The sequence below is a fragment of the Neoarius graeffei genome, chromosome 10 (assembly GCF_027579695.1).
Source record: "Neoarius graeffei isolate fNeoGra1 chromosome 10, fNeoGra1.pri, whole genome shotgun sequence".
NCBI lineage: Eukaryota > Metazoa > Chordata > Actinopteri > Siluriformes > Ariidae > Neoarius > Neoarius graeffei.
The window spans coordinates 76,185,148-76,202,057 of record NC_083578.1 but is presented as its reverse complement, the minus strand read 5'-3'; the positions used below and the strand labels follow the sequence as shown (position 1 = coordinate 76,202,057).

At 43.1% G+C, this 16,910-nt stretch overlaps 1 protein-coding gene across 3 annotated transcripts in view; it reads right to left on the bottom strand.

Annotated features, from left to right (window-relative positions):
- The window catches only part of LOC132893319 (tight junction protein ZO-2), a 129,113-nt gene continuing 112,203 nt past the window's right edge, over nucleotides 1–16,910 (bottom strand). For 2 of the 3 annotated variants that reach the window (XM_060932332.1, XM_060932330.1), the window contains 11 exons: nucleotides 15,295–15,514; nucleotides 14,984–15,162; nucleotides 12,866–12,961; nucleotides 10,088–10,167; nucleotides 9,743–9,953; nucleotides 5,334–5,434; nucleotides 4,784–5,008; nucleotides 2,665–2,817; nucleotides 1,941–2,279; nucleotides 1,774–1,859; nucleotides 1–1,207 (listed from right to left, as the gene is read on the bottom strand). In XM_060932332.1, the coding sequence (XP_060788315.1) occupies nucleotides 1,030–1,207; nucleotides 1,774–1,859; nucleotides 1,941–2,279; nucleotides 2,665–2,817; nucleotides 4,784–5,008; nucleotides 5,334–5,434; nucleotides 9,743–9,953; nucleotides 10,088–10,167; nucleotides 12,866–12,961; nucleotides 14,984–15,162; nucleotides 15,295–15,514 (1,868 nt within the window). In that variant the 3' untranslated portion in view covers nucleotides 1–1,029. The remainder of the gene's footprint in view (nucleotides 1,208–1,773; nucleotides 1,860–1,940; nucleotides 2,280–2,664; nucleotides 2,818–4,783; nucleotides 5,009–5,333; nucleotides 5,435–9,742; nucleotides 9,954–10,087; nucleotides 10,168–12,865; nucleotides 12,962–14,983; nucleotides 15,163–15,294; nucleotides 15,515–16,910) is intronic. The other variant, XM_060932331.1, reaches the window with a different exon arrangement.

Genomic DNA, 16,910 nt, shown 5'->3' with positions numbered 1-16,910 from the left:
TGTAGTTCAGAAGAGTTGTTTTATTTGGTGTTAAAGTCCAGTCAGTGCACGATTTACTGTATAATATGTACACAAACTGGAGGCCATCAAAACATTGTTCATGAAATATAAAAGCACTTTTCAACCAACATGTGAAGGTACAGCAGACCAACAGAGAATGACGTATAGAAACAAAATTAAATGCTGTGATGAATAAAACAACATATAGCAAACACAGTAGACAACACTCTTGCGTTCTCTCTCTCTCTCTCTCTCTCTCTCACACACATACACACACGCACACAAACCTGAGCCAGGATGTGGGAAACATGACTCTGAACAAACGTCAATACTCCTGGCTGTTGCTATCAGTAAAGACAGGGTGGCAGGTGAACAGTATTACAGTATTAAGGGTTTTGGTGTCGTCTTTTCCCTGTTTGCCCTTGAAGCTTGTGAGCAGCAGAATAATATTTATTATCCAGCGGTCTGGATTGTCAAGTCCCCACACCTCTGTATTAGTCAGAAAGTAAAAGGCACTTCAAAACATCGTAACAAAATCCAGTGTATTGTATTATATAATCATACACTCACGTGATAAGAAATGACGGAATGCAAAGGCTGAGAAGTGTACACTCCAACGAGTGGCCTTTTCAGACCATTCTGCAGGCATTTTGCTTCATCGGGCTCACAAAGTAACAACAAAAAAGCTGGCTTGTACCGTAGCACACGCCAGGCTTAAGGTTGTCATGTAGCAAAAGACAAAGAGTCATGGCAAGAAGTTTCAGTAGCTCTGAAAACAAACTGGTTGCATAGGCAAGAAAAAAGTGGATCCTTCTTTCCACACAAAGGATAAAAATGAACTGGCATACATATAGATATATATTTATTAACAAATATGCCATCTTGTTCACATGGAGTAAATTCTCAATTAAAAAAAAAAAAAAAATCAGGAAAAAATAAGAAGCAAAAAGGCTTGGGCGTGAGCAGCTGTTGGAAGCCCTGGTGGTGGAACGGTGGTGGAACAGTGTGTGGAGCTCGAGCAGACAAGCTCTACAGCTCTGTGTCCTGATATTCTTGTGTGTTGTGATAGTAGCTGTGTTTGGTTGGATCTGCTAACCACTGCCGGTATGCTTCCTCGCCCGTGTCCTCTTTGCTGGGGTAGGCTGAAATGCTGTCGCAGTAGGGCACTTTGGAGGGAGGAGTCTGAGGTTCTGGCCTCGCGCTGGATCTGTGCACAGAGTTACAGGGTTAGACAAGGTGATGGGTTATAAACACATTCTAAAACCTTTTAGCAGCCGTCAGCAATGTATTTCTTGCAACTCAAATGAATCGTCAACATACATCAATGGTTTGGGTAAAACGTTCCCCAGAGTGATACTGTATAATGGACTGTGATGCGGCCATGTGTCCTCCAGTAGGAGATGATCGGGACTAGGTTTCAGAGTTTCATACTGATATTGTAGAATATGATGGAGAAACCAATTACTGTTGATCGATCATGTCAATGGCAGATCAAGTTGAACCTCAGCTTGGCACACTGTCGGTTGCATTTAACCTAAAAACTGTTCCACCAATGACAAACGTGCTTACAACCAACCACTAGTAGCTGTCTATGCTTTTTCTGACAGTTATCTTTGTAAATGCAGCCTTAGCCTAGTCTTCAAAACACCACTGTTGGCACTGAATCAGGGACAAGGACTGGAACGAATGGACATGAAGCCATGGTCCCTACGCAGGATTCTTTTTTGGGCCATGGAAACATTGCTTACTCCAGAGGGGAAACAGTGCTCTTACCCAATAGGCTGTGGTCTGTTGTGGTCCAGTTTCGGGGATTTTATAGGGACGGCGTAGATGTCTGGGTGCTTCTGAGCAATCTCCAACTAACAAACAGAATATTGTTCATATTTCATTTCACATTTTTAACACGAAGTTTACTTCACTTTCACACATGCCCTCATTACCCTGGCATCCTGGGCCTGCTGTAGCTCCAACACCCTTTGTGCTCTTGCGAATTGGTCCATCTTCTCAAAGGCTCTCAGCTTGCCCAGAAAGGACTTTTGGGAAGGGTCCTCAGGGCTCTTTTCAAAAGGCTCCCGGTCCTTGATGGGGCTGTTCATCAGGCTTCTGGGTGTTCGGGGGACAGAAGTGGGCTTTAGGGCTATGGGAGGTGGAATAGGTTTGGTGATGCTGGGAGAGTTTTGGATGTGATGGTGTTCGATGCTGGCAGGGTTGCTGGCATTTAGATCTCGTGGTTGGTTGAAGTGTCCATGTGGGGCCTCGCCTTGAGCCAGCGGTTTCACCTGAGAGAAAAATACACCCTGCTTTAGTGTCAGTAAACTTCTTGGTAAGTCATCCAAACCTTTTCTGACAAACATGAACATTTTCATATTGGAAGAAAGGATTGGTTGTTGTGAAACTGTGAATTTGATAAATATTCTAAAAGCTTATCATCCATTAACCTAAAAACTGACTTTCCTGGAGCTTCATTCTTAAGGCTGATATCATAGCATAGAGTGCATAGTGTATTATACTGTCTTTACATTTGAACAGTGTGAACTTTTGTTGTAGGTTTAAACTACTATATATATATATATATATATATATATATATATATATATATATATATATATATATATAGCCACAATTCCTTTTGGGTGTACTTGCTCTACGGGACACATGGCACACCTGGATGACTGCAGGACTGGCTGATTGGCTGACCTTGGCTGGCTCAGGGAGGAAGGTGGACATTACAGGAGGGCTGGTTTCAATCGGCGACTCTCTCCTCACTACGCCCATGCGGGAGTTGAAGCGGATCTCTGGGCTGGACTTCCTGAGGATCTACAGGGCAAGGACAAGATCACACACTACTCAGGGATGGTCTGGTGTTTATAAGGCTTCACTCTGACAAATGGAGTCTCACACACACACAAAAGATGACCGCACAGCAGGGGTCATCAACTGCAGTCCAAATTCAGATCCATCAAAATTTTTTCACTGGACCAAACTGACTACTTGAAAAAAAATACTATAGAAGAACCAGTAAATGCATCAAAAACTGGCCGTAGAAGCTCTAGTTTTCTAAACATGCATTTATGTCAATTATTTAACTGATGGCAGCTCATCAGTCTAGAAACTAGCTACAAGGCTAGAGACATTAGCACAGAAAAAGGAGAGATTTCAGATTTTCATAGTTTTTTTCCCCCATATTATTTACCCTATCTGGTCAAATTATAGAAGAAGAAGCTTTTATTTGTCACGTGCACCCTCAAGCACAGTGAAATTCATCCTCTGTGTTTAATCCATCTGAAGCAGTGAACACACACGTGCACACACACACACACACAAGTGAGCAATGAGCACACACACATACCCAGAGCAGTGGGTAACCATGCTACAGCACCCGGGGAGCAGTTGGGGGTTAGGTGCCTTGCTCAAGGGCACTTCAGCTCAAGGCCGCCCCATGTTAACCTAACTGCATATCTTTGAACTATGGGGGAAACTGGAGCATCCAGAGGAAGCCCATGCAGGCACGGGGAGAACACGCAAACTCCACACACAAAAAGGCCCCCATCGGCTGCTGGGCTCTAACCCAGAACCTTCTTGCTGTGAGGCAACAGTGCTAACCACTGCACCACCGTGCTGCCCGATCTGACAATACAGCTTATTTAACAAAATGCTCTCCCTGCTTCAAATTCAAAACATGTCCTATCTGTTCTGAATCCATAGTGCTAGTCAAGTGGTAATGAAGTGCCACTGTGAAACCAAAAAGTCACTTCAAATGATCTTAATCATAGCCATCTCTAATGTTTAAACATTAAAAGGTAACTGCTAAAGCTATATGTTTAATCAGACCTTTGTAAGCAAAGAATTTTTCAAAATTTTAGTCGAACAGCTCTGCCATAGAGATAATATTTGGAGATGATAAAGTATTTCTGGGTGGCACGGTGGTGTAGTGATTAGCGCTGTCGCCTCACAACAAGAAGGTCTGGGTTCGAGCCCCGTGGCCGGCGAGGGCCTTTCTGTGCGGAGTTTGCATGTTCTCCCCGTGTCCGCGTGGGTTTCCTCCGGGTGCTCCGGTTTCCCCCACAGTCCAAAGACATGCAGGTTAGGTTAACTGGTGACTCTAAATTGACCGTAGGTGTGAATGTGAATGGTTGTCTGTGTCTATGTGTCGGCCCTGTGATGACCTGGCGACTTGTCCAGGGTGTACCCCGCCTTTTGCCCGTAGTCAGCTGGGATAGGCTCCAGCTTGCCTGCGACCCTGTAGAACAGGATAAAGCGGCTACAGATAATGAGATGAGATGAAAGTATTTCTGTGAATGTGTGAACTCATCTTGATATGTCTATGCATTGGCGGTCAGTTGGGAATGTTGTAATTACACAAATTAAACAGTAGGGGGCATAAGAGACTGTGTTAATGTATATTACTTTGAGCTTCGATAAATTTTGAAGTGTATGGCACCAAATTTATGATCATAATGCTTATAATGATGTGCGTAGACCGCGAGAGAAACACCCTGAAACTGATAGTGTGTTTGTAGGGTGAATGTCTCACAGTTGTACTTTCATTATTTCTGTTTTGTCTAATGGGAGTTGTTTGTATATATGTCCATGTATAATCTGTTTATAAAAGCTACAGAACTAATAGCCTGTATATCTTTTAACTTAGCTACGTAGTCATAACAGCTGTCTGTGTGTGTGTGTGTGGTGTGGGGTGGGGTGGGGTGGGGTTCTTGAATCTGCCTCAGAGTGTCCGATGATAATTTTCCATTTGTGTATTGTGTGTGTGTGTATACTTTCTGACCTCCTCTGGCACGACCGGCTCAGAGGATCTGCTGATGGCCGACACTCGCTGACGCTCCAGCGTTTCATCAGGCTCGTTATCCGTATAGGGTCCTCCCTCGTCAGCCGTGTCATCGTAGTCGCTGGTCAAACGGCTGTCCATGCTCAGATAGTCAGCACTCATCGCCGACAGATATGACATGCGCTCATCGTGGAGATCAAGGTCTCCCTCAGCTGTCCCGTCCAGCTAAAAGAGACACATGATGGATCTTGGGTACAGACAGGAGTGGAAAAAAAAAAAACACACACACACACAAACAAAAAACAAAGCTGTAGAGAACAGTCAAAGAAAGATGGACAGTAAACAGCACAGAAAGAAACAAAAGCGGTCTAATATGACTAATGAATCGAAGAAAAGCAAATGCAAGCAGTGATGAAACTATACGAACACCACTAATTAGAGTTAATGAAATGTATTTAATGGAATACAGTAAGGAAATGTGAAAGAATGGATACTGAAAGTATAAAATGGAGTGATGGAATGATGATGGAGAAATATATCTGCTGTTTACCTTCCCCTCTGAGACCCACACTGCCTGGGTCTGCTGCTGGCGAATGCAGTCTTTCACACTGCCGTACCATGCATCATTGGCTGCGTTCAGATCAATAACAACTAGTACAGTAAGGAAACAAGCAGAGAGAGAGAGAGAATATCAAGACATTTTGATCTGAGCACCTTGTTCTGCAGGTTTACCTATTGACCTATTTAGGTAACCGCATCTCTACTGACTGCTAAAATCACTTACGGTATTTTCTGAAGCATGCTGATCATGAACAGCCATCAGAAACAACCTAACATCAAATGGAGATGAAGCTCGGTCCATTCAGTTAAATTAAAGTCCTTCCCACGCCTTACAGTACCTGGTATTCCTAGGCAGTCTCCCACTCAAGTACTAACCAGGCCCAACTCTGTATGTGGCGCATCGGGCGGCGCCGATCTCCGTTTCCATAGCCCTCGGCCTCTCGCCTATTACATAGCTAGGGTTACAGTGGGGGGCTAGTCCTCTGGTAACCACGAGAGTTTAACTCCCCATGCACATCTGTATTGCAGCGTGCCTTGCCAGATGGCAGTAGGTACCATTTTTATGATGGTCTTTGGTATGACCCGACCGTGAATAGAACTCCCGATCGAGAGGCGGACACGCTACCACTAGGCCACTAGTCGGTCGGTCCATTCAGTACCGCTCTTAAATATTAACTGGATTATACTATACATCTGCTGTAATAAAATGTAGAGAATTGTGGTTATTATTCCTTATTCAAGAGTTAACAATTATTCCACGAAATTGAGTTGTACATGAGCTGCCAAGGAAGAGCACGTCGGATGCAATTTTTGCCCTAAGAATGTTAATGGAGAAGTACAGGGAAGGCCAGAGAAAGCTACATTGTGTGTTTGTGGACCTGGAGAAGGCATACAATAGAGTGCTGAGAGATGAGTTATGGTATTGTATGAGAAAGTGTAGAGTGAAAGAGAAGTATACTAGAGTGGTGCAAGACATGTATGAGAACAGTGAAACAGCAGTGAGGTGTGCAGTTGGAACGACTGAATGGTTCAAGGTGAAGGTGGGACTCCATCAAGGATCTGCTTTGAGTCCTTTCTTGTTTGCCATAGTGATGGATAGCTTGACGGACGAAGTGAGGCGAGAGTCACCATGGAACATGATGTTTGCGGATGATATTGTGATATGTGGTGAGAGTAGAAAGGAGGTTGAGTTGGGTTTGGAGAGATGGAGGTATGCATTGGAATGAAGGTGAGCAGTAGCAAAACAGAATACATGTGCATCAATGAGAATGGGGATGAGAGTGGAGTGAAGATGCAAGGAGTAGACGTAAAGAAAGTTGGTGAATTCAAGTACCTGGGGTCAACTGTGCAGGAAAATGGGGGCTGCGATAGTGAGGTGAGAAAGAGAGTGCAGGCAGGGTGGAGCAGTTGGAGAAGGATTTCGGGAGTCATTTGTGATAGGAAAGTCCCAGCAAAAGTGAAAGGTAAGATGTATAAGACAGTAGTGAGAGCAGCTGTGATGTACGGATTGGAGACCGTACCCTTAACGAAGAGACAGGAGGCAAAGTTGGAGGTGGCGGAGTTGAGGATGTTAAGGTTTGCGATGGGAGGTTGGACAGGATAAGGAACGAGCACATCAGAGGGACAGCACATGTGGAGAGCTTGGGAATGAAGCTAAGAGAGATGAGACTGAGATGGTATGGGCGCATCCTGAGAAGAGATGCAGAGCATGCGGGAATGAGAATGTTGAGGATGGAGCTGCCAGGCAAACGAAAATGAGGAAGGCCAAAGAGGAAATACATGGATGTGGTGAGAGAGGACATGAAAGTGGTGGGTGTGATGGAGAGGGATGCAGAAGACAGGGAGCAATGGAGACGGAGGATCTGCTGCGGCGACCCCTAATCGGGAGCAGCCAAAAGAAGAAGAGCTGATAGTCGAGTTGGCTATAAGCCATGTACAATGAAATTGAATGGAATAATTGTTTTATTATATTCACATTCACTGGATTTTGAGAAACAGAGCGTTTTTATTTTTTACAAATTCGATATAAAACGTCTGACAAAATCATTTCCATTTCGGCAGACTTCTTAAAAACTTATCGATGGCTGCACAAATTGACTATTTATTTATTTTTTTTATTATTTTTTTTTTTTAAAGATATTTTTTGGGCTTTTTCACCTTTATTGGATAGGACAGTGTAGAGACAGGACAGGAAATGATTGGGAGAGAGAGACGGGGAGGGATCGGGAAATGACCTCGGGCCGGAACCGAACCCAGGTCCCTGGATTTATGGCACGGCGCCCCAGCCAACTGAGCCAAGACGCCCCCTATTTATTTATTTTTAAAAGAAAGTGCCATCTTGCCATGGTATAGAATAGCTTTGGACATTTATTTAATTGTTCCTTGGATATTTTAGTTATGTAATTTTCAAACGTCTTTGAGCTTTTGAACCAGTATAAAAAAAATTCAACAAATTTTAAAAGCTTAATGATGAAGAATGTAAACAAACCGGCGAAATGACAGTAGCAATTTGTGAAAAATGCTACAATAATAATTCTTCCATCCATCCATCCATTATCTCTAGCCGCATTATCCTGTTCTACAGGGTCGCAGGCAAGCTGGAGCCTATCCCAGCTGACTACGGGCGAAAGGCGGGGTACACCCTGGACAAGTCGCCAGGTCATCACAGGGCTGACACATAGACACAGACAACCATTCACACTCACATTCACACCTACGGTCAATTTAGAGTCACCAGTTAACCTAACCTGCATGTCTTTGGACTGTGGGGGAAACCGGAGCACCCGGAGGAAACCCACGCGGACACGGGGAGAACATGCAAACTCCGCACAGAAAGGCCCTCGCTGGCAGCTGGTCTCAAACCCAGGACCTTCTTGCTGTGAGGCGACAGTGCCAAACACTACACCACCGTGCCACCCCCAATAATAATTCTTGAAAAATAAAAAAAAGATACGTTCTTACTATCAAACACTTTCATTCCATATTTTGTTGCTTTTTTGTATTTTTGGGGGTTTTGTTTTCGAGTAGAATTTTTATTTTGCCCTCGGTTGCTTCAGCAACACGCTTCGCCATTTTGTTTTTCTCTATTCACGGTATATGAGCTGATATCCTAGTAGTAGAGTAGCCAATCAGAGTGCACAATTGCTCATATCCAGTGAACATGGATATAATAATGCTGTTTATTCTCACTTCTGATTGGTCAGAAGGTGTTGGTTAATTTATATAGAACAGCAGCTCTGACAGTAGTGTCAGGTTTAATTCAAATCACAGGTTTATATTTATGAGCTCGTTCTAATACATGATCATTTCAATAGCTAATTACACAGGGACTTGTATCATGGACACTGCACTTTAACTGATTTTTAACAAATTATTGTAATTGTTGACAAGTTCTCTGTGATGAGACATTAACATTTTGAAGGAGTCTCCAGTGTTGGTGCTTTGGAGCTGTAAAGCTGTAACTTTAAATTTGACATGGGAAAGACTTCAGAACAGAAGGCTTTACATTTTCTGGTTTCTCCTTACCATGAAAAGCTGTGTTTTTGTCTTATTAACATCAAGAAAGAGGGGGAAAAGAGAGCGGCTAATAAAGGGATGATGATTTAGAGCTGTTATGACGTAAATAATCACAGGAAGGATTTTTTCTTACAGGCCTCATCTCATCTCATTATCTGTAGCCGCTTTATCCTGTTCTACAGGGTCGCAGGCAAGCTGGAGCCTATCCCAGCTGACTACGGGCGAAAGGCGGGGTACACCCTGGACAAGTCGCCAGGTCATCACAGGGCTGACACATAGACACAGACAACCATTCACACTCACATTCACACCATCCATCCATCCATTATCTCTAGCCACTTTATCCTGTTCTACAGGGTCGCAGGCAAGCTGGAGCCTATCCCAGCTGACTACGGGCGAAAGGCGGGGTACACCCTGGACAAGTCGCCAGGTCATCGCAGGGCTGACACATAGACACAGACAACCATTCACACTCACATTCACACCTACGGTCAATTTAGAGTCACCAGTTAACCTAACCTGCATGTCTTTGGACTGTGGGGGAAACCGGAGCACCCGGAGGAAACCCACGCGGACACGGGGAGAACATGCAAACTCCACACAGAAAGGCCCTCGCCGGCCACGGGGCTCGAACCCGGACCTTCTTGCTGTGAGGCGACAGCGCTAACCACTACACCACTGCATTGGGGCATACTGTTATAGTAAACTAATGAACATCAGGGTGGAAAGAGTAACTCCATTTTGTGTCTGGCTGCATCACAGAACCCTACTGTTGATTTATTATTATTATTTTTTGTATTACAGCACATCATGGTGTGTTTTATTCCTTACTTATAAGAGATTGTCTCACAAACACACAGACATATTATCTCTGGGACTCACCGGTGAAGAGGTGTGAGCAGGATTTCCTGAGCTTGATGGCCTGGTCATAGAGTTTACGGGCACTGCGGTTTGAGTTAGGAATGATCCTCTGCCTTATAGTCTTTACCCCATGCTTACTGTCTGGATTAAAGAAGATGACAATGGGGTACCACTGTGTGTAGTTTAGTGTGTCCACAGCCTTGGGGGTCACGTCCAGCAGAGCATGTTTATCCTGGGGAGAGCCGTCACCAGAGAAAACGGGTCAGAACACACTGATATTTGGATTCAGTGATGATAATCAGTGAAAAACATGAAAATGATGTGAATACTCTAAACATAGTTTTTATGGCACGTTTATGGCATTACCTGTTCAATGATCTGTCTGATGGTGTTGAGACGCACCACTCCGGAAGACTTCTCTGACCCTGCATCTTTAGGCTCTGTTTCTAATGAACAGACATCACAGAACAGTAAATAATAGAATAATTTTCCACATCTAAAAGTGACTATTTAAAGAAGGAGTATGAAATGTCCGGAGCTGGTCTTGCTAGCTATGGGGTTTAAAATGAAAAATTCTTATCGGAGTGGTTTATCCTCCTTTAATTTAAACATGCAGTTTGTAACTTTAAAAGTGTTTATGAACCTGTAATAAGCACGTAATTTAAAAAAATACGTTAAAATATTGCATTGTTGCTGTACATCAGATCTGGTCTGAGTTTCGCAAAAGCATCGCAGCACAAAGATCATCGTTAAATGGTAGAGCAAGCAACACAATGAATGCTCTCTCTCCTAGTTAAGATGCTCTTAGTATTAAGAGGTTAACATGGGGCGGCCTTGGGCTGAAGTGCCCTTGAGCAAGGGCTCACTGCTCTGGGTGTGCGTGCGCGTGTGTTCACTGCTTCAGATGGGTTAAATACAGAGGATGTATCTCACTGTGCTTGAAGTGTGCATGTGACAAATAAAGGTTTCTTCTTTTCTTCTTCTAAAAGAGGCTTTTGGGAAGCCCACCCCTGGATAGTTTCTCCATTTTAGGCTTCCGATTACCGTATTTTCCGGACTATACGTCGCTCCGGAGCCAAAAAAATGCATTATGAAGACGAAAAAAACATATATACGTCGCACCGGACTACAAGTCGCACTTTTTTGAAGGGTTATTCTATCCATAGAATCTGTGATTCTATCTGATAAGCGGCGCGTGGTTACTGCGCGACTGCATTGTTTATTTAATAAACGAACAGCTGAGCAGTGATAACACGCCCTTTGCCCTGTAAGTAGCCTAGTCTGATTATTTTAAATATCTACTACTATCTTTAATACTATCACTATCGTTATTACTAATAGCCTATATTATTATTATAACTAATATTAGTAGCCTATTACTGATGCATTAATCAGTTTGCGTTTAGAATATTTTTACCGGTAGGGCTTATTATCGCCCCATGGCTCTTTCATTTTTGTTATTAAAGCTGTAGTCATCATCGAGGACTGTCATTCTTCATTTTTGTCGAATTTTATTTCATTAAATCAGAGGTCAAGTAGGCTATAGGTATATCATCTCCAAGGACAGGTACGGTAGTAAAAACAACCGTCTCGTGAAAAAAACCCCAACAACCGCTCAGAGAAAAAAACAGGCAGAAAGTGCGCCTGCCAGTTAACGTCATATCAGATAAAAACATTATTCAGACCATTAACACCATAACATCAGAGACGAAGAATAAAGTTAATCTTGGAAGGAGAGTTATTTTTAAAAATGCAAAACAAAATCATTTATAATAGCCCAGAGAAAAACTGGCTGAATATGTACCGTAGCGTCAAGTTATTCAATAGCCTATAGGCCTAAAATCAGGGTTTAATTTGAGCCGGAACATGACGGAACAAGATCCGGAACCTCCATTGTTGGATCCGGCAGCTATTTTCATTTCATTCGGTGTTCCGGCAGCTATTTAAATGGATCAGATCACCTCCGTGACCATCACAAAGGGAATAAATTAAATAAGTAAATAAAAATTTGTTTAGTGTTCGGTTTTGATTTTGATATCTGTTGTTGATTTCTCTCCTATGACATCCACAAAATCTATGCGGAAAGGGGGAGGGACATGGGGTGTATACTTCTGCTCAATAGAACACTGGGTTTTTTGTAGCCGTTAGCTTGCGCTGTGGAAAAAATGGCAAAAAAACAAGAAAGCTTACTAAAATTTTTAAAATGAATTCTCCAACTTGTTTTGTAAACCCTTTATTTCTTAACTATTACTTGAATTGATTGCACTTATGTTTGCTGGCACTGCTTTTAATGAGCAGGAGAAAAACAGGGAGGGCTCGGAAAATGACCGCAGGTCGGAATCGAACCCGGGTCCCCAGATTTATCGTATGGCGCCTTATCCACCTGAGCCACAAAGTCCCGGGACCTCCCACTTCACAAATTAAGCACTGCCTAAAATCATTACATAACTTATTTAAATAACTATAGGCCTACCATTAATAATAAAACACAGGTCAATCAAGTTTAATCAAGCTGACGATTTCACTCCAAATCAGCAAATCTATTGAATTCCTCATCCTCGGTGTCGCTTCTGAACAACTCTGCCAACTCCAGCGGCAGACGAAGCGCCGTTTCCTCTTCTTCTGCGTGGCTGTCGTCAGACTCGGCATCAGCTCCAGTTATTCCGCGGTGAAAAAAAAAAAACATATATACATCGCACCGGAGTATAAGTCGCATGGCCAGCCGAACCATGAAAAAAAAAGTGCGACTTATAGTCCGAAAAATACGGTAGATTTTTCTGGCCCTGAAACTAGCTCTTCCCACCAGTTCGAACAAAGCTGCTTAGCTATGCCCCTTTTCCTCAAAAGACAATTCACAAGGCATACGTAGTTTCACTAGAGGATGTAGATGTCCACAATTTACATCCTGCTCTTTTAAAGAGTGTGCACAAAATGCATAATGCTTCTATAGCATCAGTGCACCTCCTTTGTGTGCATTTTAGGCCTGTGGAAATACAGCTGAACAAAACATCTTGGACAAAACTACTGCTCTCCTAATGGCTGCCTGTATCCTCAACAAATGCCCTCTCTAAGGTGAACATGATCAACTCTGTCACATTGAGGGTAGGGGAGAAGGGGGGGTTAAATCTATGTGGCTCTACTCACTGGCAACGATGAACTCCTCCGGCAGCTCAGTGGCCAGTTTATCACTGGCAGCGTCGGCTATAGGACCGAACAGAACCACAGGCCTCCTGAAACCAGCTACAACACAGATAAAGTGAGGTTAGAGAAAATGATAAAGAGTGTTAAAAATATTATAAACCTCACCTTTACAGTAGGAATCACTCATCTAAATAAATAACCTTTTAATCAGGCACAAATTCTTCACTCTTTACTGATACAAATCTCATCTCATCTCATTATCTCTAGCTGCTTTGTCCTGTTCTACAGGGTCGCAGGCAAGCTGGAGCCTATCCCAGCTGACTACAGGCGAAAGGCGGGGTACACCCTGGACAAGTCGCCAGGTCATCACAGGGCTGACACATAGACACAGACAACCATTCACACCTACGGTCAATTTAGAGTCACCAGTTAACCTAACCTGCATGTCTTTGGACTGTGGGGGAAACCGGAGCACCCGGAGGAAACCTATGCGGACACGGGGAGAACATGCAAACCCCGCACAGAAAGGCCCTCGCCGGCCACGGGGCTCGAACCTGGACCTTCTTGCTGTGAGGCGACAGCGCTAACCAATACACCACTGTGCCGCCCACTGATACAAGTATGAAAGGAAAAGTAAAAGAAAATGACATCTGCCTCAAATCACACACCACAGAACCAATGTTACCCAAGACTAACGGTCAACGGCTTTATTTTTAATCTCTCAAATGATAGCTAGAAAGATAATACTGTAGCTATGATGATACAAACTAGCAGAGGGCAAATAGCTAGCCGTCACGATAACTGTACACATGTAGTGCTTGAAAACATACTGTAGTGAGTAGAAAGTAAAATGTTTCTTTTGAAATGTAGTATGGAAAAGTCAAAAGTGAAGAAATGATACTTAAAAATGGACTTAAGTACAGCAGCAAAGTGACTGCACAGCTGAACCTAAGGGATAATTAAAAAGCACTTGGTGATAAATAATGTAAATAAATATATAAACTAAATAAATAAAGTTTACTTTTATAACTAATATCTGAAAATAAATCATGGTAATTGCAGTTTGTGTATACTTTTTATGCTGTTGATCTGTGCAGGCAGTTGTTCCCATGTGCAGATACCAACCTTTAAATAAATCATTCCCCCTCTCTCGCTCTCTCTCTCTCTTTGTGTCTCTTGCTCTCTCTCGTTTGCTCTCTCTCTCTTCCTCTCTCTCTTTCTCTCTCTGTCTCTCAGTGTCTCAATCGCTTTGTCTCTCACGCTCTCTGTCTCGCTGTGTGTGTGTCTCTCTCTCTCTCTCTGTCTCGCTGTGTGTCTTTCTCTCAGCATGTTTGTCTCTCTCGCTTGCTCACTCTGTTTCTCGCTCGCTTGCTCTCTCTGTGTCTCTCGCTTTCTCTGTCACTCTGTGTGTCTCTCTCTGTACGTCTCTCTCGCTCAGTCTCTCTCACTCGCTCTCTGTTTCTTGCTCGCTTGCTCTCTCTGGGTCTCTCGCTTCCTCTGTCACTCTGTGTGCCTCTCTCTGTATGTCTCTCTCACTCGCTCTCTGTTTCTTGCTCGCTTGCTCTCTCTGTGTCTCTCGCTTCCTCCGTCACTCTGTGTGCCTTTCTCTGTACGTCTCTCTCTCTCAGTGTTTTTCTTGCTTGCTCACTGTCTTTCGCTCGCTTTCTCTCTCTCTATGTCTTTCGCTTCCTCTGTCTCCCCCAGTATGTCTTTCTCTCTCTCTCAGTGTCTCTCTCGCTTGCTCACTGTTTCTCACTCTCTCTGTGTCTCTCTCTCTCTGCATCCGTCTCTCTCTCTTTATCTCCCTCTCTGTCTTTCTTTGTCTCTCTCTCTCTCTGTATTAGCGTATTGTTAATGGGAAGAACGAGACACACTCTATACTTCAGTTCTGCCCTCAGGGTTTGTCGGTGAATGGTTTTGGCTGTAACGAGGTTGTTAAATGTTTAATCAGCACCAGCTCCTACACCTACTGTCTCACGAATGCCACTTTGTATCAGTCTTTCACAGTTGAATTATTTCCCATAGACCTGTGAGCTATTCACACATTCCAATATCCTACTTTGAATACATCTCAGTTTCATTATGACTGCCTCACTTTCTGTCTCTCTCTGAGAATCCTACCCTCTCTGAGCACCACCCGTTCGTAGGCAGGGAAGCGGGTGGAGACGAGGCTCATATCTTCTCGGTTCTTGCGCAAATCCTTCTTCTTGGCTGCTCTCTGGCCACGGAGTCTCCAGAAGTCAGCTCTGTCACTGCTGGAGGTTTTAGGAGTGTGCTGGACGTTAGTCATCTGCTCAGCTCTGCAGGGGGAGAGATGGGATTCAGGGAAAAGGTGAGTGAGTTAAAGGGGATTTCCTATTTCAACCCAAATCCTATTATTGAAAATGTATTCTACACTGGAAGTCTGTGTGTCTTTCCACCACATGGCTCACCGGCTCTTGTTGGGAATGATGCCTTTCTCCAGCAGCTGGTTGTCTTTGCCCACACGAATAGCCAGCCAGTTTCCCAGCTTGCCGTCGTACAGCGTGTCCACCACTTTGAAGATGTCCCCTCGAGAAAAGGCCAGGCACTGTGGCTGTTCCTTCTCATAGTCAAAGTGCGTCCGTATAAAGAAGGAGTCTCCTCGTCCAGACACGAGGATGTCTTCGTAAACTAGAACACAGTTAGAGGCAATTTTAACACCACCTGAGTTTATAAATCTCATGTTTTGGTGGGCATTAGGCAGAGGTGGACAGTAACAAAGTACATTTACTTGAGTACTGTACTAAAGTACACTTTTTGGGTATCTGTACTTTACTTGAGTATTTTTTTTTGGAAACTTATGACTTTAACTTCACTACATTTAAAAGACAAATATTGTACTTTTCACTCCACTACATTTCTATCAAGGTCCTCGTTACTATGAAGCAGCTTTGAAAGTGGATGTTTTTTCTTTTCTTTTCTAAAACGTGATTGGTTTTTTCGCAGGTGACACTGAGACAGCCTATCAGTAATCACTAGGGTCACGTCACATCCATAGACTGGATAAAATCAAGTTCAATGATTTCTCAGCAGCGTTATTTGAACACGATCAGTTGATGGCAGAATGGAAAGAGGCGGTTCTTCTGGGGAATGCACGCACCCATGGCTATACCTAGAACCCATGTTTCAGTTTTCTGAAAGGAATAAGGATTCATTTCATTTTAAATGTTTGCCAAAAATGAACCAAATCACAGCCTACAAAAACTCGCCCTCCGACCTGCAGAAGCATATTGAAGTATGTAAATGTTTTATTTCAAGAGAAAGCTTGCAACGAAGTTGTCTGTGCTTTTAGGGCTAGCAATAAGATTGCAATAGCTATGCAGTCTGGTTAGTCAAATGACTTTCTATGGATTTGCCCACCAAGTTGCCGTAGCCTTGTCCACAGCTAACGTTTACACATAGCTAGTTAACTCGGACACTGTTAGTTAGCATGTAAAAACTGAGTTACACTAACATGAATAACATTAACTTATCTGAAGTTCTTTCAGAAATACGTTTTAGCATAATCTTGCCAAATAAACAGAATGTAGAAATCTTTCTTCTCTAGTAGCATTAGCTACCCAATATGATTTTGAGTTGAAAAGAGTTTGCTAGCATGTCAGGTGGGGCGTCACTGACTAGCTAGCTTAACGTTAAACCACCATGATGGCACAGCATGCGTTCATTTTGTGAATTCATATTTCTGTCTTTGGTAACGGCATTAGGTTTTGTAAACGTTGTGGCAATAATACAATGATGCGTTGACAGAAAACGTACTTTTAATACTTAAGTATTTTTAAAAGCAAGTACTTCAGTACTTTAACAGAAATTTGACTGTACAACTTTCATTTGTATCGGAGTAACATTTGACCAGTGGGACCTGTACTTTGACTGAAGTAATGAAGTTGGGTACTTTGTCCACCTCTGGCACTAGGTGAATAAAAGTATAATATGGGATCATAGACATTTATGTATGTGTGGTGGCCAAGGGAAACCCTTAACATGGTGAAATGTTCAATTTCAATTTTCAGCAAATGATTTATGTCCA